The sequence below is a fragment of the Fusarium graminearum genome, chromosome 2, assembly GCF_000240135.3.
Source record: "Fusarium graminearum PH-1 chromosome 2, whole genome shotgun sequence".
In the NCBI taxonomy this organism is placed as follows: Eukaryota; Fungi; Ascomycota; class Sordariomycetes; order Hypocreales; family Nectriaceae; genus Fusarium; species Fusarium graminearum.
This window is the reverse complement of record NC_026475.1, coordinates 7,336,738-7,359,980: the sequence shown is the minus strand read 5'-3', so window position 1 is coordinate 7,359,980 and position 23,243 is coordinate 7,336,738. Positions and strand designations below refer to the sequence as shown.

The window sequence follows — 23,243 nt, the reverse complement described above, 5'->3', positions numbered from 1 at the left end:
ACATTGGAGATCCTCGGGGTACAACTCCGGAAGGGGAAGTGATCACCGCTTGCTTCACAGTGATTTGTTTGTCACTGTCCACCGCTGCAAAGACACCCTCTGTTGGTTGGACTGCTTCGATATGTCTGCTGATGACCATTCGAGAACACAATTGATTCGTTTTTTAGACAGATGAAATCACCTCACATGTTACAAAATCGCAGACGACAATTAGGAGTTGGTAAATGTAAAGAGTTTATTAAATAGATTCAGTTTTGAACTGTGATATTTAATTATCCTTGTTACACTCAGTGCAGTAATCCAGATGAATCTTGCACGAGTTCGACAGATAAATGTTACCACATCGACCAACGCTGTCTCGGTTATCCTCACGGCTATGAGAATGTCAGTAAGTTATTCATGTACAATAATTATGGGGATCAACTTACATTTTCTTGATGTCACTACCCTTCATTCCAATGCCGTAGTCGTCACATGAGAACTGGACGATGCAGCTGGCTTTGCCGAAAGTTAAAGCCTTCAGAATACTGCCCATCTGAGCATAACGGCCAGTGTACTTGTCGTAGATAGTGTCATCCTCGAACTGGTCCAAAGCGCTGTTACAAGCACCAGACAAAGCGTTTCGGACGTTCTTATCGATGCTTGTGCAGATGTCGGAACCGTCACCGTTGGTATCTGTCGCGGTAGGAACTGGTGTAGAGACGGTGGAAGCCTCTCCAAGACCAATGGTGTTGGTAACAGGATGGCCCATGATCTTCCACTCGCGGAGAGAGTACGACTCCCAGACCAGGACTGTACCCGCATTGGTCATAGTGTAGGGCTCGTTGAAGACGGTGGGTGTCGGGGCGGGAGGGGGAGTGGTGTATAGACTGGCAGGGAACTCAGTGTAGGCGTCGCATGCGTTTGAGACCAGAGGAGCGGTAGCAACCATCTGTTTACCATCGCTGGTGGTCTCGCACTGGCAGTAAGGTGTAGCGATCCTGGGGCCTCCATGGGGAACACAAGGGTAGTAAGTACGGTGCGAAGATGTGGTGGTGGTGGGCACCTCAGTGCTTGAGGCAATGGAGGTGATCATGTCTGAGGAAGTACCGTCGGAAGTAGTGCCAGAAGACTCTTGCGAAGATTCGGTGTTGCGAGTCATCGTGATAAGAGTGCTAGGTACGGATGTGGTCATGTCGGTAGTAGCTTCGGTGGTAGTTGTCTCCTCAGTCTTGACCTCACTGGTAGTTTCAGCTGACTCGCTGGTAGAGGTGGCCTCGGCGGTCGTCTCGGTACCAGTAGACACACCATAGTCAGCCCAATACTCGTCCATTACCTCCTGGAATCTCTGAGCGGTGTCATCAGAAACATCACCATCAAAGTCATCGGGGATGTCAACATCAGCCTCATCGATTTGCACTTCCACACCTTCTTCATACTCTGCGGATGCAGTCGTTGTAGCAGTGGCCTGGGTTCCAGTGGCACAGCTAGCGATAGTAGGACAGTCCCCGAACTCAGTGTGGGTAAGAGTGCCATCAGTGGTATAGTAAGAGATAGTTCGTGTACAGTCCTCAATCTCAACGGCAGAGCATCCCTCAGTAGAAGTGGTAGTTGCTTCAGTGGACTTGGCGGTTGTCTGGGCGGTTGTCTTGGAGGGCTCAGCAGTTGACTTCTCCTCTTCCTCCTTTGTCGACTTCTTATCATCCTCATCCTTGTCATCTCCATCCCCTTCGCCATTACCGCCACCACCGCCGCCACCGACGGGGCCGGGGATAGAGCCAGGAGGACCAGGAAGGTTGCCAATGGGGAGGTTTCCAGAAGGCTTCCAGAACCAACCGCCAGGGAAAATTACAATCGCAGCACCGCCATCATCAGTAGTGGTAGTAGTGCCAGTGAAGTCAGAGAAGTCCTTGTCTTGCTCAGGAACATAGGTCACAACAGCGCCGTCAGTACCTGTGACAATACCATCCTCAGTGGGTGTAGGATCAGGGTTGGCTGTGGTCTTTTCAGGCTCATCAGGAGCAGAAGTTTGACCAGGCTCGTTCTTGGTAGAAGGAACCTCGTTCTTGTCCTCTGTTGGCTTAGGGTCGGGTGCGCCCTGAGTGGTTTCCGCAGTATCCTTTGACTGGGAAGTCTGCTCGGGAGATTCCTCCTGACTGGTGTGTTCAGGAGCCTGTTGCTGGGTGGTAGACTTGATAGGAATATCGTTCGCCTCTGTGGAAGGCTCTTGGGGCTTAACCTCACTGGTAGGCTCGGCGGCTTGAGCTGTAGTCTCGATAGTGTTCTCTGGGGCGGGGACAGAGACAGTCGCTTGCGCGGCGTCTGTCGACCCAGAGGAAACCACAGGCTCAGCATTGACCTGGGTCGTAGGTTCAGTAGCTTCCGTCGACTCCGTAGAGATCACGGGTGGCTGGATGTTTGTGGTACCTTCAGTCACTGGCAATACCTGGTCTGTCGTTGTATCTAGTACAGGACCAGTCTGTGCAGGTTGGGTGGGAGCTTCGATAGGACCAGTAGTGGTATCAGCTACCTCCACAGGACCTGTGACGGTATCAATTGGGCTGCTAATGCCAGTAGCAGTGTCAGGCTGCTGGGATTGTGTCTCCATGGGAGGGACAATAGCATCGGTCTGGGTCCCAGTAGATGGTTGCTGGTGGACACTCTCTGTTGCAGACCCAAAAGGTGAAGTAGTTTGCTCCGTAGGAGGAGCAACGGGAATACTGGTCTCATCATCGCCTACAGAGCTGGTCCCAATCTCCACATGAGCTTCTGAAGTAGCTTCCGATGGAGGAGCTTCTACAAAGGGCCCTGAGGATGTTTCTGGGAGAGCCAACTCGGTTGAGGGAGTAGGATCGACAACGGGAAGACCGGCATCAGTGGAAGTCTCGGTACCAGTCATCGTGTCATATGTGGATGTGGTGAAGCCTTGAGCAGACACGCCGGATAGGCCTGTTGCCAAGCATAGCGCGAGAACGCGCAGCTTCCACGGCTGTTGCATTGTTGAAACGAGTGTACAAAGAATGAATGAAAGACTGGACAACTATACTAGTGAGATAACGAATGTGTATCACTATAGTCTGAGGACGAATAAAGGAATGACTGAACGAATGAATGAGTGCCCGTAGTGCGGATGGGAAACACGCTCGTGATGGAGGCGAGACAGTGCCTTTTTCATGAAATGAATGTGGTCTTCACTCTGGAGAATCTGAGCCCCAAACTGATCTACAAAACATGGCTACGTTTCGAGACATGATCCTTGTGGAGGTTAATCTCTTTGGTCAGCTTACTCAAGATATGAAACGCTGCCGGTCCTAATATTCAACCTTGTTTGCGGGACACAGACCCATATATACAACGTGCATTCGAATCCTATAATAAAACAGCCCAGTTTGTCAATGCATGCAGGTGATATCGTGCCGAGAATCACCATCTATCATGTCGCACTCGTCTTGCATCTAATCAAATCCTTCGGGGGATATGTCCGTCGTTGTGTCTACGGTTATAATGTTGACGATGCAGCGGCAGACAGGATGGATGGATGTTATCATAATTATTCATGTGTTTTTATCATTGAAAAGGCCTCGATCGAAGAAACCTGAAGTAACTACATGAGGGAAATTGCGTCAAAGCTCGTGCCTGTCTTCGATTGATGTTCTTTATTTGGTATTAAGCTACCTACTATCTACAATTGCCGAAGGTTTATCTGTGTTTCCAACTGCCTTGCGAGGCGCGGCAATGATCGGCGATAAGCGAGATTAGTAAAGGAGCTACGGGATAACCGGTCCATTCGTTTACTCTCCGTCTCGAGACGTCCGCGGATACAATCTTTATCACTTGCAATTGACAGGATTCTATGAATTCTATAACATGACAGTTTTTCCATTGGTCTATTTTCGAATTCATCCCATCAAAACACACACAATTGCAACCTTAGCTAATGGGGGGTTGCATTGTAATTAAAGGGATGGTGGAGGCTCAGCTCATCACAATTTACTACACTAGAGTAAGCCGAGTAAGCCTCGAAGGATCAGATTAAGGACCAGGGCCAAGAAAACCATGCTTAAGTACGTACCTCACTATAAACTGGATGGTGAATGTGAAAATCAAGATACATACATCATGAGTCCCGTTCGTTCATTGCAGTCTGGTCTGTTTCTTTACGCAGTCATTCGCTCCTTTATCCGCGTCTAAACTAAACGCCTTTGCAAAGCTTTAGCTTAGCCTTACACTCTTTTACTAAATTATCGACAATCCTTAGTGTTTTTAGTCAATCTTTTATCACGATGCGTTTTTCATCCCTTTGGCTGGTTGCTCTTTCCAGCTCCGTCTTGGCTCTTCCCGAGGCGTCCCTTGAGCCGTGGGACATCCACAGCAGCTGCGATCCTCACAAGGATATCATCAAGGCTGCTTTAACCCAATCCATTGAGATGGCTGATGCAGCCAAGTCATCTCTCGAATTCGTTCTCAACAAATTGCCCGACTTTGATACAGACAAGGACAACCACATCAAATGGCAGCGAATCGCAACTCATATTCGAATGGCCTTTGGTTACAAAATTCCGTCAAACCCTGGTCCCGCTGATCGCCGGTACACCGAGGCCCTTCGCGGTATGTTATATATGCTTCATGTTAGACTGTTTTGTTGACACGAGATCAGATATCTATGCCAGCGCCGTAAGTGTTCTTCCAAGTGACAAGAACAGCCCTGAACACGGCTACAACCCGACCCTGGCCGCACGCCCGGGTGCAAAGCCAGTGATCGCCTGTGGTGATGATGTCTTCCAGTGGTATGGACCCGACGATGAGCCTGAACCAGGAGTGGGCAAGGTCAAGGATCAACCCCAGTTCCAGGACAGGGTAAAACAGGGCAACCCATATCTAGGTGCTTTGTATTTCCAAGGTCGATGGCAGTTCCAACGTACGCAAAAGAGCTCGTTAGGTGTCTGTTTCGGAAACCGACAAGCCCTCATATCCGCGCACGATGACTTGATCATTATTTGCAGTGCTATGACTTCTGATAGCATGAAAAACCGAGCATCTCCCAGAGATTTCAAGTCTTCGGTTACTTCTGGTACAAAACTCCAAAGCGGCCTTGTGTCGTTCCACACTCAACTTTGGCATGAGCTTTGTCATTGGTTTGGTGGTGTCGTCAGTCCTACTCAGCTCGAGCACAACATCAAGGATCAGCCAGCCGTCAACAAAGACGGTCAGGTTCTTTACAAGGGAGCTAGCGGGATGGCGGCCTTCGATTCCCCTCCTAGTCCGGCCTACCTTGCTTCGAAAGGGCTCAGGAAGCAGGGTGCCTGTAAGTATTGAATTCCTGGTCCTAAAAGCATAAATCGCCCCGTCTCTTATGATTCCGGCGGTCCACCTTTCAGAATGAGTCGAGTCTAATGAGTGATTCACAGACGGTCTTGAGGCCATGATGGAGCTGGCAATGACACACAAGAAAGTCTCAGATCAATCTGGTCCAGAAAAGGCTACCAAGAACGCTGATTCACTGATGATCTTTTCTCTAATGATGTAAGTATTTTTTGCCGTGATTCACTTCATGTACTGTTATCTAACAGTGATTCAGGTACAACGATCAGTGGGACTGGACGGTATACGGAAAGGCTCGTGATTTGGCACGACTTACACAGAAGCTTGAGGAAGCTAATAAGAAGAAAACGGGACAAAACCCGTAAACTCTTCTTGTTGTAGGATATGGCTATCTAGTAGCAGAAGGGGTCTACCTCTTAGCGCGCAAGGGTATATAATAAAAAATGAGTTAAGAGTATTATCTAAATACCTGACTTGAGCTAGTGGGTGAGAGAATAGTTGACCTCTGCTAACCCTTGGGGAATAAAAATAAGTAGTCTAAGAAGCCTGGTCTAAACATTATAAGCTGGCCTATCAATTTTTTCTCTTATACTGTAAGCGGCCAATCCTTCTGATACCCTGAGTTTGAGTTGTCAATTTCGCCCGTTATGCTTCTGGCACGTCTAGCTGGCAAGCTGGAACTGACAAGTTCTAACCTTACGTAATATTGAGCACGTGCCATTGGGCTGATTACTGAGTAATAATAAACAACTCGATGCTGTTCTCTTTTCTTTCATCAACGTTGTGAAGAATATTGTCCAGACATGGCACCCAGAAGCCCTACATACAATAGCTCCCCCTCTCCCTTTCCAGAATCGCCTGGTTACAGCGTTACATCACCAGGTTCACCAGGTAAATTTATTTTATGAAGAAAAAAAAAAACAGTACAGCCACTAAACATTTCTCAGCCCTTCCAACGGTCGAATCTCCAACAAGAAGCCCTGCTACTCCGCCGCTTGCTGACTGGAGAGATCATGTAGACGAGATACCTCGCCTCCCTTCTCCGCGACCTCGCGACCTAACCCCATATGGATTTCGAGACAGCGACACACGTGATCAGCAAAGGCATGTTCATGCCTTGCCGCAGAATTCCTTTTGGTTCAAGGTCCCTCCTAATCTCAGACGCGATATACTGCGGCTGGCCTTTGGAGATCGACGCCTACACATGGGCTTGAAGATTGATAACGCTTTATCACCCACTTGGCATAGCTTCGGTATGGTTTGCCATCGGGTCTCTCCAGAGGACGAGGGACCAATGACACGCGGTAGTCTCAAAGAAGGTCCCTGGGTTGATAACTGCGGTGCTTCACGCCAGGAACCTGAGCCTATCGGGATCATAGGATGGCTTTTATCCTGCCGTCACAAGTGAGTAAATAAGACATATATGTGGCTTGGTTTACTAACTAGACACTGTAGTTATGCCGAAGCAATTGATATCCTTTATTCAATGAACACAATATTGATCTACGACGAGCCGTTACTGACTCGTCTTACTCAATTGGTGTTGCCTCATCGTCTGGCCCATGTCACGTCTCTTGAGATCAGATTGCCATTTAAAACTGTCGATCATCTCAACACAGCTTTCCATCACTTATCACCATCGCATTTTCCAAATCTCAAGCGTCTTTACATGTCACTTGAGTACGATGTTTATATTGAGCCAAGTATCGCTCCCAGTGCAATCACCGCCATCTTGAACGAGTTTGTCAGAAACAGGTCTGATCTTGTCGAGTGTGCGTTTGCATTGCCTGATCAGACATTTGAGTCCATTGCCCTCCACCTCGTTACATCAAATTCCCGTTGCGAACGAATAACCTATAGCGAAATTTGGTGTTCTTTAGATGGCAGCCTACATGCTGTGAGGCTGCCATATGTCGATAGCTATCCGAAGCCACCGTTTCAGTTGGGGCCGAATCCAGGGAGGGGATACTGGCTTTTAGAAGGCACTTGTGCACCCCTGACATGGAGATGGAGATCAAGCAGTCATGGCTTTTCTGGTCTTTTTACAGGATGGTATGACCCGGACGAGGATGCGGAGAATTAGAGACGTTTGACTAGACTATGTTGAGAGCAAAAGAGTTCAACGGCTGTTCTTGAATCGGTCAATCACGAGAGTGAACCGGCTTATCTTTGGTCCATGTGGCTCAAACAGCCTAGCTAATAATTATAAGCACTGTTCCTGTCAAAGCGCTATGCCGCCCGCCGCCACGGACAATAAAGAACATGGCCTGAGCATCTAGAAGTATGCAATCTCCACCAAGCAGATGAGAATCTCGTTACCATTAAAGTATCGAGATTCTCGCGCTGGTCGATCTTCACCTGTCGCAGATCCCCTGACGGAGCCTGACCAATAGTGACAGTTGATGGCTGTCGTTAGGCCTGTAAGCCACCAAACTGAGTTTGCTTGGCGTTCTCGCATGCCTGGAATTTACACGGATATTGCGCTTTGACTTTGTCAGGAGATGGATGACATGCCTGTTTGGTTTGGTGATCAGAGGGTGTCCTCAACCTTGAACAAATCTAGTTCTGGAAGCAGTAATCATCTGTTGAAAGATCAACTTGAGAGTGGCAATTAAAGAACTGCCGAACAACAGCTTCGTCCTCGTCCGCATGGACATCCCATCAACCGGATCTATCTCATCATCTCCCCGCGAAAAGCACTGACGATAAGACTCGACTGCCCTAACTCAAGGTAGCATCAACCCCTTTTTAGCGCCTTCAAAGCCGCATCATAGGCGTTTTTAGCGTCTGTTCTACTCACTCGGACAAGGAGAGTTTCACTTGAGTCATTGCCATCTCGCTCTGCTGACTGGCCAATGTAAGACATTACCAGTTCATCTCAGCCCGTTCTTCCCTTGTCCTTGTCTTTTGTCTTATTCCCATCCCTTCTTCTTTTTTTCTGTAAACTTTCTTCCATACCTTAATCTTCTTTTATTCTTCTACTCCTTCTTCTCCCTTTCCCTTCGTCCGTGGAGTCAAAAACTCCCCTCCCATCGTCATCAATCATGCACGATGGACTATAGACCGCCTCTCATCGCCTCAATATCCATCACTTTGCCACTTGCAGCGATTGTCCTCGTACTTCGACTTTTTGCGCGACGGTCGACGAGGGCCGGATATGGAATTGACGATTGCTTGGCGGTAGTGGCTTTTGTACGTCGGTGCTTTGTTCGTCGCGCGCCTTGGCTGACAATTAATTTCCGGTCACATAGATTGGAGCTCTTGGATACGCGATAGATAACATTGTTTGTAGGCGCGCGCCTTTTCTTCTTGTCCTAGCATTACCAATAGTTAACCCTCTCTTGCAGGGCTTATAGGCTTTGGACTCGGTGTACCGCTCAAAGATGGCCCAGCGCACCTCACTCACGACCAACGACTCGAGCGATCATATCTTCTTACTTGGATCAGCAGTCTCATGTACACGACAGCTATCGCCAGCGCAAAATTCGCCGTATTGACATTTTACTGGCGTCTGTTCAAATACTCGCATACACGCATCGCCATACAAGTTGTTCTAATTCTCTGTGGGCTATGGACTCTGGTTCGCATCTTCCTTTTGACGATGCAATGTCAGCCCACGGCTGCCTATTGGGACCTTGATCGCAGAGAAACCCATTGCCACGTCAAAAGTTCCATCTACTTCTTCTCCACTGGGTTGACACATGCAGTTCTCGATGTTATTATCCTGATTCTTCCTGTTGTCGAGGTGTCAAGAATGCGTCTTCCTCTCGGCCAGAAACTTGCCGTAATTGCCTTGTTTGGCTTTGGTTCTCTGTTTGTCTCTCTCGTTGCCGTATTGTTGTTCCAGCTAACAAGTAAATAGTGTTTGCGTTTTGACCATACTCGTGATACACGATGCTTTCATGCTAAATAATGATACGAAGGATATGACACTGTCAATGGCCTACCATGGCTCTCTATGTGTCGCCGAGGTCAACCTGAGTAATATCACGAGTATGCTCTCTCTCTCTCTCTCTCTCTCTCTCTCTACCTTGTGCTTGGAGTTCAAACTAATCATCATTTAGTTTCCTTGCCAATGTTACGGCCAGCCTTCCGCGCAATCATTCCCTCATCGTTTCTCTCCTCTCACAGGAGCAAACGTGCAGTCATAGACTCAGTGCTGGCTCCCGAGTATGGCATGAAGAAGGGCAGCAATGTGACGGAAACCTCACATCAGGAAGGTACAAGCTCGATTTGCGAATTTGCGATGCACACTGATATACCGTCTGGCTACGATCTTGAAGCATCGCATGCGGGATGGAGTTATGGGACAGAAATAACAATTTTCAGCCCTTGGAGGAATCAAACACCGCCACCAACAATAAACGAAGGTTTGGATGGTATTCAGATATCAGAGGAAACCACGGTTCACGTTGAAAGACTCGGTGAACCCGGGGCTGATATGCCTGATTTGGATGAGATTGAAAGTCCCAAATAAATTAATAAACTAATACAAAATCGCTTACAATTCTGCGACTAATAATTGTATATTGAGATGATTAAGTTATAGCTTTGCAGGGACTGAGGATGACTCGCAACCACAGTCTCCGGCCGTCGCCTCTACCTTTGTTGTCTCGATCAGAGTACTCTTGTTAACGCTTTGCTCACTAGGAGGCACGTCCAAGGCAGGGTTCTTGGTAAAGAAGTTAACGGGCTTGAGATGCACCTTGAGAATCTCCACTGGCATGACAGGAAAGTCCTCAATGCGAGGAATATGGTTGATGCCAAACTGCACCCACAATACAATATCAGACTCGGGTGTAAGCGTCTCGTTTCTCTCCGCCCAGGTCCTGACACCAGTACCTCCGCGCGACTGGTTCGTGTACCATCCTCCGGCGTATAACTCGCGATCACGATGCGTGGTAACATAGATGTTGTGGTCACCAAACTCGGCGCGCTTGTGGACAAAACTGTCCTCGTCGCCCATGAGCTTTTGGAATGGTGGGGCCTGGATCTTATATCCCACTGGCTTTCCATTGACGGGGTTGAGGGAGTTGGGGTTTGTGATTTTGAAGACCCGGCTGAGATCGTAGTCAATATCGAGACCAGCTGTTTTATCCACTGTCTTTTCAACAACCTCGTAGCCGCATCCGTGGGGATTCTTTTCTGGGTGGCGTGGGATCTTGTGGGCTTCGCTGTAGGTCAATTGGTTTGTGTGGCCATCAATCATGGGATCTACTCGCAGGGAGAAGATGTGTTGGTGAACACCTGCAAGAACGCCGGGGTGCACGACGGTACCGAAGGGCACTCCCACCTTGTCCAGCTCGTGATCAATCGGTTGAGTAGACAGGATACCCGTAGCTCGGACTTCGTATGTGACTTCTCCTGCCTGGTTGAAAATGAACATGAGAATGTACTCATAGTTAGACACAGTAATGATAGACTGCAGCACAAGCTCGCGTGACCGGACCACCACGGCTCTCTCAGTTCTATAGTTCGTGTGCTTCCATCCAATTCCGGCATCTTGCTCGTGGATGCAAATCACGTTCTCCATGGGTAGCGCGTTCCCCTTGTCGTCGCAGATGACACCGCTGAGATACTGGATACTACCTAGACAGTCACATCCCAGCTTGAGGTTGTTGGCAGTAGCGCCAGCACCAGCATCGCCCAAGTCAAACGCTGTCTTTTTGTGGAAAGGATGTCGTGGGTCGCCATATGGTACGCTCATGTCGGAGAGTGATAGTCGGTAGAATAGCGGGCGGTTGTCATACTTGACGTTGTACAGAACCATTCCTTCGCGCTGGTTGAATCCTATATACCAAAGTCAGTAAAGACAATGCAAGCGTCTCGTTGTTCTTCGCAACATACCAACAAAGAAGCTCCACTTCTGCCATGAAACAATGTTTCCAGTTTCTCCGACGGGTGTCACAGAAAAGCTAGGTCCCTCGGGCTGGTTGACATGGAGAGGCTTGAGATCCTTGCGCAACTCCTGGGTCTCGGGGATATACTCATTCGCAGGCTTTGGCTGATATGGAGCCAATGGATTGGGAGTGTTATCAGCACCAGTTGGTAGTACATCAATGCGAACCACTTTGTAGTTAACGCATTCAACGACTGGCGAGACAGGAAGAGGGAAGGCGTAGTGGTTTGAGTCAGCTTCATCAGAGTTGGCTGGATCGCGCATGTAGAGGAAGACCTGGTACATGCGAGCGTCGTCGTCGACACCATCAGATCCGTAGATCCAGGGATCGGCGCAGACAACTGTGCCCTCAGGAAGCTTGAGCTTTTCCAACTCTGCTAGCACCTTCGGATCTTCGAGCGCAATCTTCTCAACCTGCTGCACCTCATCGTAGACAGCGTTGCTGTGAACATTCTGACCAAGCTTCACATTGCTCTCGATTCTTCCTGTGGTCAAGTTGACGATGGCTTCGTGGAATATGTCCTGTCATAGCGTCAATATTGGCAGTCTCGATGAAGAAACATCGGGAGGGTCTTACTGTATTTCGAACATAGTACGCGACAAAGACTCGTCGCTCAAGCGGCGAAGGGGACTGGCTGTTGTCTAACGCTTGCAGGTATGGCGCAAGCTTTTCCTTTGGTGGCTCGCTGAGCGTTATAACCTTAAATGATAGCGAGACAGACTCTGGCCAGACGCTCTCGATCAGGCGAGCAGTCGATTGGATCTCGTCACCCGTTAGTGGGCACAGTGGATGAGGAACTGAAGCCATGGCTGCTGGAGCGTGATCAAGATGACTGTTGTTGAAATGAAGAAAAGCAATGGTGTGTTTTTTTTTCTTATTTATCTCCACCACTGGCTCTCATATCTCACTGATTCTGAGTGCCCGAAACTTGCGTGAATCACAGTCAGCACCATCTTCTCCAAAAATCACCACATTAGGAAGTAATTTTGCAATTTTTTGTATAGCGGCTAACGGATATGCATAAGCCGGCGAAAATGCCGGGTTCTCAACCTTATGACTCGCTGATGGGGAGACTCTGATTGGAAGAGATCGTCTCGTAGGGTTCCGCTGTGTGGTTGGCAATGTCCTTATCGCATGCGAGCGGTCTTAATCCCTGTCGATGGGAATGAGGGGAAAGAAAGCGCGGAATTATAAAGACACTACGATTCGATAGATTATCGGTGGATCTACGTCACGGTGGGTGCTGAGTTCACCCTCGGCATCATCAGAAGCTTGACAGGTTGAACATCTATGTTTCCTCATGGATCGTAACCTAGAGTGTAGTCATAGACAATTGAACAATAAATTGATTACGTGCTATATAGCAAAGACTCTACTCGAGAGATACCCTAAATCGTATCGCATCATGACTCCCCAACAGACATCTATGGAAACGTTCCAGGTTGTGGCCCAAATATCTCCCCTTCAGGAAGCTTTAGCCTCGTGCAAGCATTGGCCTCACAGCCGCTGTCAGCATGGTTTCCAATCCAATTAACCGAAGCACCATGATAGCTAACCGCGAAGAATATCACAACAGCAGAAAGCGCAATTCCTGTCTGCCACGCCGCCGACAGTACGTAATTGTACTTTGCCCAGAATGCAAGATATCTCTTGCGAACAATGACCCACGAGATCCAACCAGGTATAACAGCCGGCCAGACGTAAGCAAGGTTGTAGGGCGACCAGATGTGGCCGCCACTGAAGAGGACAACGGGATGCAGCTTCGTGAGGAAATGCGTCTTGGGCAGGTTTCGTGTAGCATAATAGTACAACACGGGGAACGCCAAGCCAACAGGAAATGCTGCGAGAAGAGCAGTGTACATGCCACCTTGGCCAAACACGCGCTGTGGTGCAAGAGATCCGAAGAGTACGGCTGCTGTGAAGTAAGATTCGACACCGGGGCAGGTGAATCGGTCTTTCTGGCCACTCTCGCAGATATCAGGGATGTTGCGGATCTGGAAGTTCATGACGCCCGTGCACACGACGGCCGAAACGATAGCTGTTGTACTAGTTAGTTCATGTCTGCAGGTCCAGCTTCTGGCAACTTACTTGCGACGGTTTGGCACCAAAAAGTCTGGCGCTGAGGGATCTTAAGATAATGTCCCAACTTCAAGTCATTGGCAAAGTCAAGAGCGTGAGCTACAGTCACGTATCCGAAACCTTTGAAGAAGTTCATCTGGAATCTGGTCAGAAAACGTATGCGAATCTTTGGAACAGCAAACACTCACCGCCAAGGCATTTCCTGGTTGCCATGCGCCTCCGATGAACTCCGCGAGGACGTTGAACTCAACCTCGATACCAGTAGTAGCAAAGATGATTCCAGTGGGTACAGTGAAGATAACGGCGAGAGCAAGACCAAAGAATACGGTGCCGACACTCGTGTTGGTAGGCCAGGCTGCGACGGATGCAACACCGAAAGCGACTCCAACAATCTCCAGTGGTGTTAGCTGCAGATTCTTGGTATGTAGATTGAGCACTCACGTTGAGAATCATGTACCACCACTCAGGGACTTCGCGGTATTTCTCCATGAGTTTAGTATGAACATCCTTGAACTGGTTGACCTTGCTGTCCTTTTTGAAGCTTTGATACAAGGAAACAAATCCCAGCTTGATATCGTTCCAGTGGTAGATGGCGGCATATGAGATGACCGCGCTGTATACGGCAAAGAAGTAGATGCTGCGTCTTGTTAGCTTTTGTTGGGAACAGAAGTTGCCAAACTTACTAATAAGTGACAGACGAAGCAGCGATATGGACCTGACTGTAAGCTTGATACTTTTCCACATCGAGCAATCCACGATCATCCAAAATGGAAGAAACGTTGTACTTGGCGCCCGTGTTGTCGAACATGGTGTTTGTGTTGATAGGCAGGTACCCCGTGTTATATGTGTTGTTCCAGTACATCGCGATAATGGTGATTCCTCCCAGAACGGCACCTAAAAACATGTTAAAAGTGACATGGAATGGAACCAGTAGCGGGTCGATATAATAAGTGGCGATGTTCCAGTCGAAGGTCGGTAAAGGGTTGAAGCCCAGTCCCTTACTGACACCAGTGATGGCTGCAAGGTTGAAGTTGTTTGGTGATATCCAGGCGAGCCAGTTGAAAAGCGACAATGCAGAAACAATGAGATCTGGGAACCAGAACCATACGAACATGGCGGCGAACGAGAGCATGAAGAAGCGGTATCGAGTCATGCTGTAGATTTTTTTAAAAGGTCCTAGAACGCTAGAATTTCCAGATTCTTTGATATAGTTAGCGAAGAGTAAATAAAAAGCGAACGGATATTGGGCCTACCGTTGTGAAGACTCTGGTTGAGGGCAACGGTTGCCAACGATCGAGGCCAGATGCAGAATGACGGGTAAACCAGGAATCGACGAACCAGACCCGCCAGACCGAATCCCAACAAGTTCATAGATAGCTGTTTCTATTAGCCAGAGCCTGATGCATTCGAGAAGCTATCTTACCGAAAGGCAAATCTGGAAACCAAAGTCGGCTGCGAAAGGTAGATCAAAATACTTCTTCAACCAACTGGTGAAGATGATGTATCGTGAGTGAGGCAAACTCGTCGACACGTTGGCCATGATCGATATGAGCATGTGCTCTTTCTGGTTGAACTTTCCGGGGTTCAGCTGGACCTGAGAACCGAACAAAGTGAACTCGCCCACTGGCAGCCATTTCTCCCAAGCCTTGCCAAGAGGATACGAAAGGAGTTGGATGACAGGAGCTTGCAGACGGATACTCGGTTGTCGAACCGAGAATAGCTGGTTTACAAAACTCTGCAAGACAACGAACAGTAGACCGATAGTCCAGGCGCGGATAGTTCCAGCTGGCGTAGAAGGGTCATCTTTGTTGCTCACGACAGCTCGCACTTCTGGGTAAGGCGAGTTGATTGTGAGAAGTGAAATTTCGGTCTTGATGTCTGAGATGGCTTCCTCATTCTTTTCAGGGTTTTGGAAAAGTTCCTCGTTGGCGAGGAATGATTGAAGGCGAATAACGGACTCGGAACTGAAGTTTGGGTCATGTTCATGGAAGTAGACAAGGGTTTCGGCGAGCTGGTGGAATGTCAAAATATAAACAACGAAGTGTTTTCGTGCTTCTCACCTTCTTCGCTTCCTCCAAATCAAGTGTGCGTCCATGCTCCTCAGCTTCAATAACCTCGTCTGGTGTGGCACCAAGAAGTTGCGCCTTGGTGAGTACCGTGTCGTCCTTTAGGGAAATTCCATCATCTTGTCTCTCGGCGCTATTGATCTCGTCCTCTGCCACTCTCTTTTCGGAAGGTTCATCCATATTTGCGAGACTAAGTGTAGTTGCACAGATTCTACATCCAGTTTCCGGCGACAATGGCGATCGCTGCTATAAGTACCGTGGATCCTTGCTGATCACGACACCGTTGAATTGAATCGCGTTTTGGCTCGAAATGGATCCTGCAAAGGAAAAAAAAACTTTCGACCAGGTTTGCGATCAATTTTTCCCCATTGCCTGGGTCAACTGGCGAATAATCGGTCGGGCCTGGCTAGAATGGAGCTCTATGAGCTTGAGTCGTTAGGTAAAAGTATCCAGCATTCGGTCGATAGTGTGCACGATCCATCCATGTATGGATACGTAGAGTGTGGTTTTACTTTTGCATATTAAGCTTTCCTCGCTCTTCTCCGGACTGAAGAGCTGGGGAAGTGTCATATTCGACAGGGCTACATACAAATCAACTATGTTTTCCATCCACTAAAAAGCCTTTGACAGTACTTTCTATGCTATGGCTGCAGAATTTACGACATGTCAAAGTCAAATTGCGTGCTTCAAAGTGGAGGCTGTCTCCCAGTCGGGCCGTACGGACCCCCATTGTATAACCTTTTTCCAGATCACGACTTCGAATCCTGGTACTGAACGATCGATGTCTTGTTCTTGTCCATAGAGACACAGACATGCACTGGAGAATAATAGTAATAAATAGGTCCTTCCGCTCTTCCTTCGTGTTTTATCGACGGTGCCATATCATTGTCACTCAGAGACAAGACTAAACATAAATAGGAGTAGTAGCGAGATTCTTTCTGCAGCGAAAACTCCTGGTTTCAATGTTCTGTTGTTGAGAAAAAATCGTGATGAAAATCTTCATGATATGCTAAATTTTCGTGGCGTTGAGACCACAAAGTCCGTGCTATTTCCCACTGGCTAATTGGCAATCTTACACTTGACTTGGTGATTACTCATCAAACTCACTGATGAAGCTACCCCGAACCTGCACTGTTTGTTAGTAGGTAGTGAACATACGGTGACACAATAGATACCCGTCTGATACAAACAACAGGTTTACTGAACTCTGACAGGACAGATGGAGGGTTATATCCGATAAAAATGGTATAAGATTAAACTCAATAGATATTTATCACCTCACACCGAATTGAAGTACTATCTAAAGTGTTTCTAGTATGTACGTGTGCGAAAAAGACAAGTGTAAAACAACGAAAATTGCACATCCTATTCATAACCGTGGATGAGGTATCTGCACTAATAAATCCAAAATGATCATTATCTTTTGCCCAAAAACGCCATTTTGACAATAAAACTTGGGCAGCCAGCCAGCCGAGGAATTTTTCACAAAATACCGTCCCTAAAACTGCGCCGGGGTATAGAAACCATTCGCCTCATCACTCACGTAAACCCAAAAAAAACAAAGACCAATTACCGGGGAATCACGATTCAACAGAAAAACAAAAGCAAAAAGAAAAAGGACACAAAGCCGTGATCGTAACAGTGGTCGCAGTCGCATTGACTTAAAAGAGGTGAGAGAGTCTGTCAAGTTCCCCTTGAACCATGACGGATCGCACTCGGGCTTCACGTTTGGCGTAGAGGAGGCCGCATACGTTGCACAAGGTGTGTGATCCAAAGGGACCTTGGCGCCACTTGGGAGTTTCTTTTGTGAAGCAGGACGTGCAACATGGACTTGACTCGAGTGTTCTGGGAGATCTCTGTTGCGGATTAGTAAATATGTCTTTGGTCTAGCCGGGACTGGATTGGATCTTACGGAATGTCTTCTGAGTCTGTTTCGCCACGTCCGCGCTTCATATGCATCCTTCATACCCGCCCTGGCAGAACGCGATCTGATGGAACACGCTGGAGTGGCTGGTGAATGCGAAGATGGGGCGCGCGAACCCGCCTTTAATTGTGAGAGACTGAGACTCGCAGGCTTACAGGCCAAGGGGCTCGGAATGCCTGCATTCTGGAACAAGACAACATCGCAGAGTGGCAATCCTGTTTGTTGGACATCCTGAATGTTGTGTCGGATCTAAGACGGGATTAGTCACTTTTTGTCAAACGGATGAATAAAGATGCGGGGCAATCTTACTCGATGGCTGGAACCGGGGGCTCTCCGGGCGAAATTACATCTTCGGGGCGGAAAAATGCTCGACTCCAGAGTGTCAACATCGACGTGATAGGGGTGAGCGTGAGGGTGACTGCGCTCGCGTCTTCTGCGGATCAAAGCGGGATTGCTCGTCTTGGTGAGGGATTGCGGTTGTTTCATCATGGCATTCATAATAATGAAGAGGGACATATGGGGGAACTGTGATCTTCAGAACCAAAGGGAGGACCCTGGGATCGAGCGCTTCTAATACCCCCTCCCACCCCTCTTTTTTCTTTGGTTCTCCCGCTTACTGTACACTGCAGTAGGAGTAGGGCTTGTTTTGGTGCTAAAGCGTGATGAGAGAAGCCAATCTCGCCCCAGGCTACCCTTGACGATCACTACGTTATTGGGTGCAAACCTGCAGGGACCCTGATTAAGGGTCCATTCGCGGCATCCGGAGTAAAGCTGCCGCGTGAGCTTTGGTTGCTGATGGGCTTTGCATTGGTTGATTGATTGTTGTTTAGATGGGGTAACCGGCATGGCCATGGCATGGCGTTTCTACACGGACATCCAGACATCCGATGCCTTTTTTCCCACAATCCTATTCTTTCTCCCTCGAGTTTTGAGTTTTCACCACAGCCACTACGTGAAACTCATCATTTGCCCAACCACACTCATAGATAAGCTGCTCTCAACAGTCTCTCGCAATCACCTCGCTCCCTTGTTGAGCCTCTTATTTCTTTTTTTTTGGCTCCAAGACATTTGTGAGTTTCATGTACGCTCAGGCCCGTCCCTCGCAGCAACCCTGGCATGATAAAGATAGCTGTTCCAGGCTCCTTGCATACCTAGAAAAGGCCGTTCCTGTGCCGTGCCAGCCTGTCTCTCGTATAATATCGCCTTATCGCCTGGTCGCCCAGAAAGCATTGCACCTGACTGTGACTGCTGCAGCCCTCATTAACGACGCGTAAGCCACAACTCCTCACGCCCTTGGCAGGGCTCGCAGCTCATTGGCGCAAGTGTCTACCTATAGCTGAGTTTTCCCATGTGTAACACAGTGCTTTCCACCCCTTTCGGCCTGGCGGAAGACAGAAATGCAACGCATAACCTTGTCAGAAATGTGCGACCCTCTTATTTTAATTTTTTCGCCTCTTCTGCGTACTATTATGTGACACTGTGTGTTCAAGGCAAACTTGCCAGCCTGTCGACTCGGCATTTCATGTCGAAGAGAACCAAGACTTGTTGTCAGTTGATGAGGGGTTGAGCCATGGCATCCAACCACTGGCTGTATCATAGTCAACACAGTAACCATGAAGGGAAGAAACTACCGCCGCCAAAATTAATTAGCTTTCCAAAGCGTCGGACTCGTCCTCCCACTTGGTGTGTTTGCTAGCTTGTTGTGCCTGTTCCACGACGTCAATTCGCCCACATCGTTCCTCTAGTTCAACCGGCCCAAGCTCTTAGACACATCCTCCACAGCGGACTACATCCGTTGTTTCAAACCGTGATGGGTCTTTGAAGACTGCTACCTCAGATGAACTTCGTCGTCTTAGTGAAAATCAGCAACGCCAAGCACTTGTTGTTGAGCTATTGTTTTCACAATTGGCGGCTGCAAGATAAAAGACCCATCGTATCAGTTCGAAAACCTGGAGGATTGCAGCTGAAACCGTGTTACGTTAACGACGTGGTTTTTTGAATGATGTTCGATATTTCGAGATATGTAAAATGAACCAATTCATGAGATTCTGATGCTGATTACTCCTGATGTTATGACCCCCAATAATTGCGCCGCGAATATCTGTCCCATGTAGTAACCCTGTAACGCTGCAAAATGATAAGAAAAAGATTTCCGTCCCGACACCTTCATGTAAGCTCATGACTCAAGATCAGCATACGATGAACCATATCTATCTATGCCTCGGTAGGTCAAAAGCTGGTGCGGGCGTTTGTTTGTTGATCGACCCATGGTCAGGGTTTGCGTTGAACTTGAGTAGCCATTGCGATTCAAGTTATGATTGTCGTGAGGAGTCGTCGGACATGATTTCGCGGGTACCACGACTGTATCCTCCAGGGAGTATCGGAGATTTGCCTTTCGACTGCCTCTTCACATAGATCAAACCACAAACGTTGCAGAGGGTTCGACGTCCTCCAGGTCCGTCACGCCATCTGGGAGTATCTGTTTTATTGCAAACCGTGCATGATCGGCCTTTGCCAGACGCCTTGGCTGGCTCTGATTTCGCGTGGCGCGAGTATACAGTCTCCCTGCTGGAGACAGATTGCTCGCTAAAGCACGAACGGCTGATGTGATTCCTCTTCAGACTTGGCCGAGACGGTTTGATGGGCAAGCTGGGAGGCTTTAGAGAATGCAATTCTGTACGTGATTGGAAGTGAAGTTGAACATCATATGTATCTCGACCATCAGGCTTTGCAATCAGGGTCGATGGGATGGCCGTTGTCTGGAACAGCGGGACATCGTGAAGTGGCTCGCCAAATTGCTCAGAGTCTTCATAGCTTAGCCGATCCTATAATCACGTGAGTGCACAGTTATGCAAGAGCAAATAAGAGACTACCCACGTCGTGCTGGGTCGCCGATCTTGCTATAATGAAATAGTTTTGACTGGGCTTGTTCATCTTGTCTGTACACACTGATTTTGGGGGTTTCCAGGAGGGAAAAAGGTCATGGAACGTTCGATCACAACAATTGCCTGACTTTTTGAGAATCGGATCCTTTCTCAATCTTCTAGAAAGACCCGTAATGACACAGGTATGATGTAAACCTGCCGGCAAAGTGCAAAAAAGACCCTGGACCCTTACTGCGACCCGCACTCTCTGCCTTGAACAAAATGACGCAGTTGCAAGTTTTCCCCTGGAAAGCAGTGAAGGTTTTGGACCCTTAAATGGCTCTCAGTTCTCTAGTGGAATCGCTTTTGCGGAGTGCATGCTCGGTAGAGTAAATTGTATGTGGTGGTGATGATGTCTGGGGATTTGCTAGTGAACGAAACCTCACGTTTTACTCTCTTATCAGTCGCCAAGATCCCCGATAACTTCATGATCCGATTATATCATATCATTACAAGAGCTCCTGCACCGGTAAACACGTGAGGGTATGGACTGACAGATTTGTTTAAATAGCTCTTTTGATGATGTTCCCGACAACACTCAATGATCCGACTGAATTGAACCAACACAGCGATTTAGGACATGGTTTCTCTTAAACATGCAATATCAATAAACCTGGCCTCAGTATACTCAACTTGTTGAGAACAACATTCGAATTGACTGTCTGCTGTGATTATTCTCACGAGTTGACGAGATGGTGGGTGGCATCAACGAGTGCTCGAACATGGGTCTGGAGCAGAAGCTCCGAAATATTGGAACTTTTGGAACACGGACCTGGTCCGGTAAGATCTAATTGGCTGTTTAGCGGCATAATCAAAATCTGACGAGCCCTTGTCTCGACAACTCCTCACTGAGTTTTGTTTTGATTGGTTATTCCCGAGTTGAAAACCTGTGCAGATACTTGGCATGTCGTGGCATGAGCAAGGCAACTGGACACGCCTATGTAGCCGAACAGTAACTTGTACCCTGTAACCTTGACATTGATACAAAGAGCAACTGCACGCACGATAGATAGGGCAATACAGACAGTTTCAGTCATCAGATAAGCCTGGTATTGAAACTGTCCAAATTGAAACCTGGAACATGGTTCGCGTGAAGGTAGAGAGACTGCTGACTATGAAATCCATACTAGTCAATGTAATTCGATAAAGATTCTCCATTCAAGAGTAGAGTTTTGACTGCGACAATTCATACATGCGGCATCCTCGTCTTACTCCGCATAAATCCATGGGTTGGATGATTCACACTGAATTGCTCTTCCCCACACACTCGGCTCCAGTTTATGACCCTGACGATCAGGCCATGCTACCGAGATCAATCGTTGATGAACATCCTCCCAACGTGTTAATCCCGTGATATTCTTCCATGTCTCCACAAAGCCACGATATTCATCAGCCAGATCATCCAATTTTGGCTCGTATGACTGGGATTGGTATTTCGTGATGCTGTACAAGCCAAGAAAGGCTCTCCAGAACCAAAAGTTGGAAGCATCGTCTGATCCGAGATTACCTAGGGTATCTTCGAGATCTCTCTTCATGATGTAGAGAAACCTACGTAGCAAACCAGATTCCATGGCTTCGCCGTCCTCCCAAAGCTCTAGGACACTATACATGTACAAGCTCGACGTAGCACACATACCAGACCACGAGATGCTGTACTTCATAGAAGCTGAAGACGAGGACATGTCATCCTCAAAGAGAGATGAAAAGTGTGAACTGATAGTGGCACACAACAACCGCGACTCTGAACCCTCAATCCACTCCCAGCTCGGATCACACTTGTAACGGTCTTCGCTAGCTGTTTGTGTCGACGTGGTTACGTGTTGCAGATGCTCCATCAACGGTGATGCATCGATGTTGTGAAATTGAGTCGACGAAGGAAGGATCGCGAAAAAGAAGGGCAACAGTTTCATAGCGTTGAGTCGCATCTCAAGATGCCCGACATTTTGTGTTTTCCATCGATGAATGAGCGATACAAACGTTGAAAACTCAGCGGTGTTGTTCTGGAACATAGTCTTCAGGGAATCACTGCCCAGTATTCGAGCCTTGAAGCCTTGGTAGGCGTAATGCGTACTGACCAGTCAGCTAGGAATGAACAGAAGAATATTCTGTATAAAACTTACAGCAGGAGATATCTATTGGCAAGTTCTTCATCAAGTCCTTTTCTGTTGCCAAAGTCATCGTCGAGGGGACTGAGTAGATTGACTGCGTTGGTTAATCCGTTGATGTGAGCTGCAGTATCACCAACGTTTCCGTACGAGGCCTTTAGTCCGCCAGCAGTCAGCAAATCATGACGCTTGAGGGCGTGCAATGATTGGAAGTCATACCTCGATGAAACAAAGGATGGAGACATGCCGGATAAAAGTCATCAATCCCGGCTGATTAATATTCTGCAACCATCTGTTCAAGATGCCTATTGTTGACACTTTGTGAAAGAGAAATGTGGCTTTGTATGTCTGAAGATCACCGACAGTCCATGCATAGTGTAGACCAGCCACGAGGAGAGTGTCGCGGAGGGCGTCTGGGTGTTGGGCAACAGATGTGAAACTGCAAAACAGACGGGTGAGATTTGGCTGGGTTATACGAGTGGAGGTACGTACATGTTTCTTGAGGCTTTGGTCAAGATCAAATCAGAGCTGTCATGGCTGTGGTGGACTGAGCTTATTAGTTGTGCTAATGCTCAAGTATAGCATGACTCGCACTTACAATAATGAAGCAGCTCTCTTGAACGCAACGACATGTCAAGACCCAAGCAGTCAAAAGGTTCAACTGATTTGGCAAAGGGCGAATCGACAACTAGAGTCATAGGTGGACTGCTCGAGTCAATCACCCAAGGTGCTTGCTCCCCTGGCAGGAAGACAGCCTTTCGATCACGAAGCGGTAGCTCGGCGTCCGCAAACTCACAGTCCCGTCCTGCACTGATACATCGGGCGCTACTCACATAGCATAAGCCAACCAACCAGAGTCTGCATACCTCGACTAAACAGTCAAATCAGGAAATCAAAGTCCGACTTACCAGGTAGGTTTCCCGCCATCGCAACGCACACGGCGT

General features: G+C 48.0%; 9 protein-coding genes across 9 annotated transcripts; 3 read left to right on the top strand and 6 right to left on the bottom strand.

Moving 5' to 3' along the window:
* Positions 1–268: 268 nt before the first annotated feature.
* On the bottom strand, positions 269–2,977 carry FGSG_03274 (uncharacterized protein; the record flags this gene model as incomplete). The annotated part of the gene is made up of 2 exons (XM_011324172.1): positions 269–374; positions 429–2,977. 2 exons carry the CDS (start codon positions 2,975–2,977, stop codon positions 269–271), a joined length of 2,655 nt encoding a protein of 884 aa, XP_011322474.1.
* A 1,285-nt stretch (positions 2,978–4,262) lies between these two features.
* FGSG_03275 (uncharacterized protein) lies at positions 4,263–5,666 on the top strand (the record flags this gene model as incomplete). Its single annotated transcript, XM_011324171.1, has 4 exons — positions 4,263–4,587; positions 4,637–5,284; positions 5,388–5,502; positions 5,558–5,666. 4 exons carry the CDS (start codon positions 4,263–4,265, stop codon positions 5,664–5,666), a joined length of 1,197 nt encoding a protein of 398 aa, XP_011322473.1.
* A 438-nt stretch (positions 5,667–6,104) lies between these two features.
* On the top strand, positions 6,105–7,384 carry FGSG_03276 (uncharacterized protein; the record flags this gene model as incomplete). Its single annotated transcript, XM_011324170.1, has 4 exons — positions 6,105–6,192; positions 6,249–6,705; positions 6,757–7,073; positions 7,182–7,384. 4 exons carry the CDS (start codon positions 6,105–6,107, stop codon positions 7,382–7,384), a joined length of 1,065 nt encoding a protein of 354 aa, XP_011322472.1.
* Positions 7,385–8,352: 968 nt separating this feature from the next.
* Positions 8,353–9,778, top strand: FGSG_03277 (uncharacterized protein; the record flags this gene model as incomplete). Its single annotated transcript, XM_011324169.1, has 5 exons — positions 8,353–8,493; positions 8,553–8,589; positions 8,658–9,114; positions 9,164–9,294; positions 9,366–9,778. The coding sequence occupies 5 exons, from the start codon at positions 8,353–8,355 to the stop codon at positions 9,776–9,778; spliced, it is 1,179 nt and encodes a 392-aa protein (XP_011322471.1).
* A 66-nt stretch (positions 9,779–9,844) lies between these two features.
* FGSG_03278 (uncharacterized protein) lies at positions 9,845–12,008 on the bottom strand (the record flags this gene model as incomplete). Its single annotated transcript, XM_011324168.1, has 3 exons — positions 9,845–11,091; positions 11,149–11,722; positions 11,778–12,008. The coding sequence occupies 3 exons, from the start codon at positions 12,006–12,008 to the stop codon at positions 9,845–9,847; spliced, it is 2,052 nt and encodes a 683-aa protein (XP_011322470.1).
* Positions 12,009–12,625: 617 nt separating this feature from the next.
* FGSG_03279 (uncharacterized protein) lies at positions 12,626–15,526 on the bottom strand (the record flags this gene model as incomplete). The annotated part of the gene is made up of 8 exons (XM_011324167.1): positions 12,626–13,239; positions 13,290–13,416; positions 13,469–13,687; positions 13,722–13,893; positions 13,964–14,480; positions 14,534–14,657; positions 14,704–15,291; positions 15,341–15,526. 8 exons carry the CDS (start codon positions 15,524–15,526, stop codon positions 12,626–12,628), a joined length of 2,547 nt encoding a protein of 848 aa, XP_011322469.1.
* Positions 15,527–16,844: 1,318 nt separating this feature from the next.
* Positions 16,845–17,786, bottom strand: FGSG_12472 (uncharacterized protein; the record flags this gene model as incomplete). Its single annotated transcript, XM_011324166.1, has 2 exons — positions 16,845–17,519; positions 17,580–17,786. 2 exons carry the CDS (start codon positions 17,784–17,786, stop codon positions 16,845–16,847), a joined length of 882 nt encoding a protein of 293 aa, XP_011322468.1.
* Positions 17,787–19,297: 1,511 nt separating this feature from the next.
* Positions 19,298–20,254, bottom strand: FGSG_03281 (uncharacterized protein). Its single transcript, XM_011324165.1, has 2 exons — positions 20,148–20,254; positions 19,298–20,095 (listed from the first exon to the last, which is right to left on the bottom strand). The coding sequence occupies exons 1-2, from the start codon at positions 20,202–20,204 to the stop codon at positions 19,583–19,585; spliced, it is 570 nt and encodes a 189-aa protein (XP_011322467.1). The 5' UTR covers positions 20,205–20,254; the 3' UTR covers positions 19,298–19,582.
* A 1,148-nt stretch (positions 20,255–21,402) lies between these two features.
* On the bottom strand, positions 21,403–23,226 carry FGSG_03282 (uncharacterized protein; the record flags this gene model as incomplete). The annotated part of the gene is made up of 7 exons (XM_011324164.1): positions 21,403–21,788; positions 21,831–22,264; positions 22,315–22,454; positions 22,519–22,738; positions 22,792–22,836; positions 23,133–23,157; positions 23,208–23,226. The coding sequence occupies 7 exons, from the start codon at positions 23,224–23,226 to the stop codon at positions 21,403–21,405; spliced, it is 1,269 nt and encodes a 422-aa protein (XP_011322466.1).
* Between the last annotated feature and the right edge of the window lie 17 nt (positions 23,227–23,243).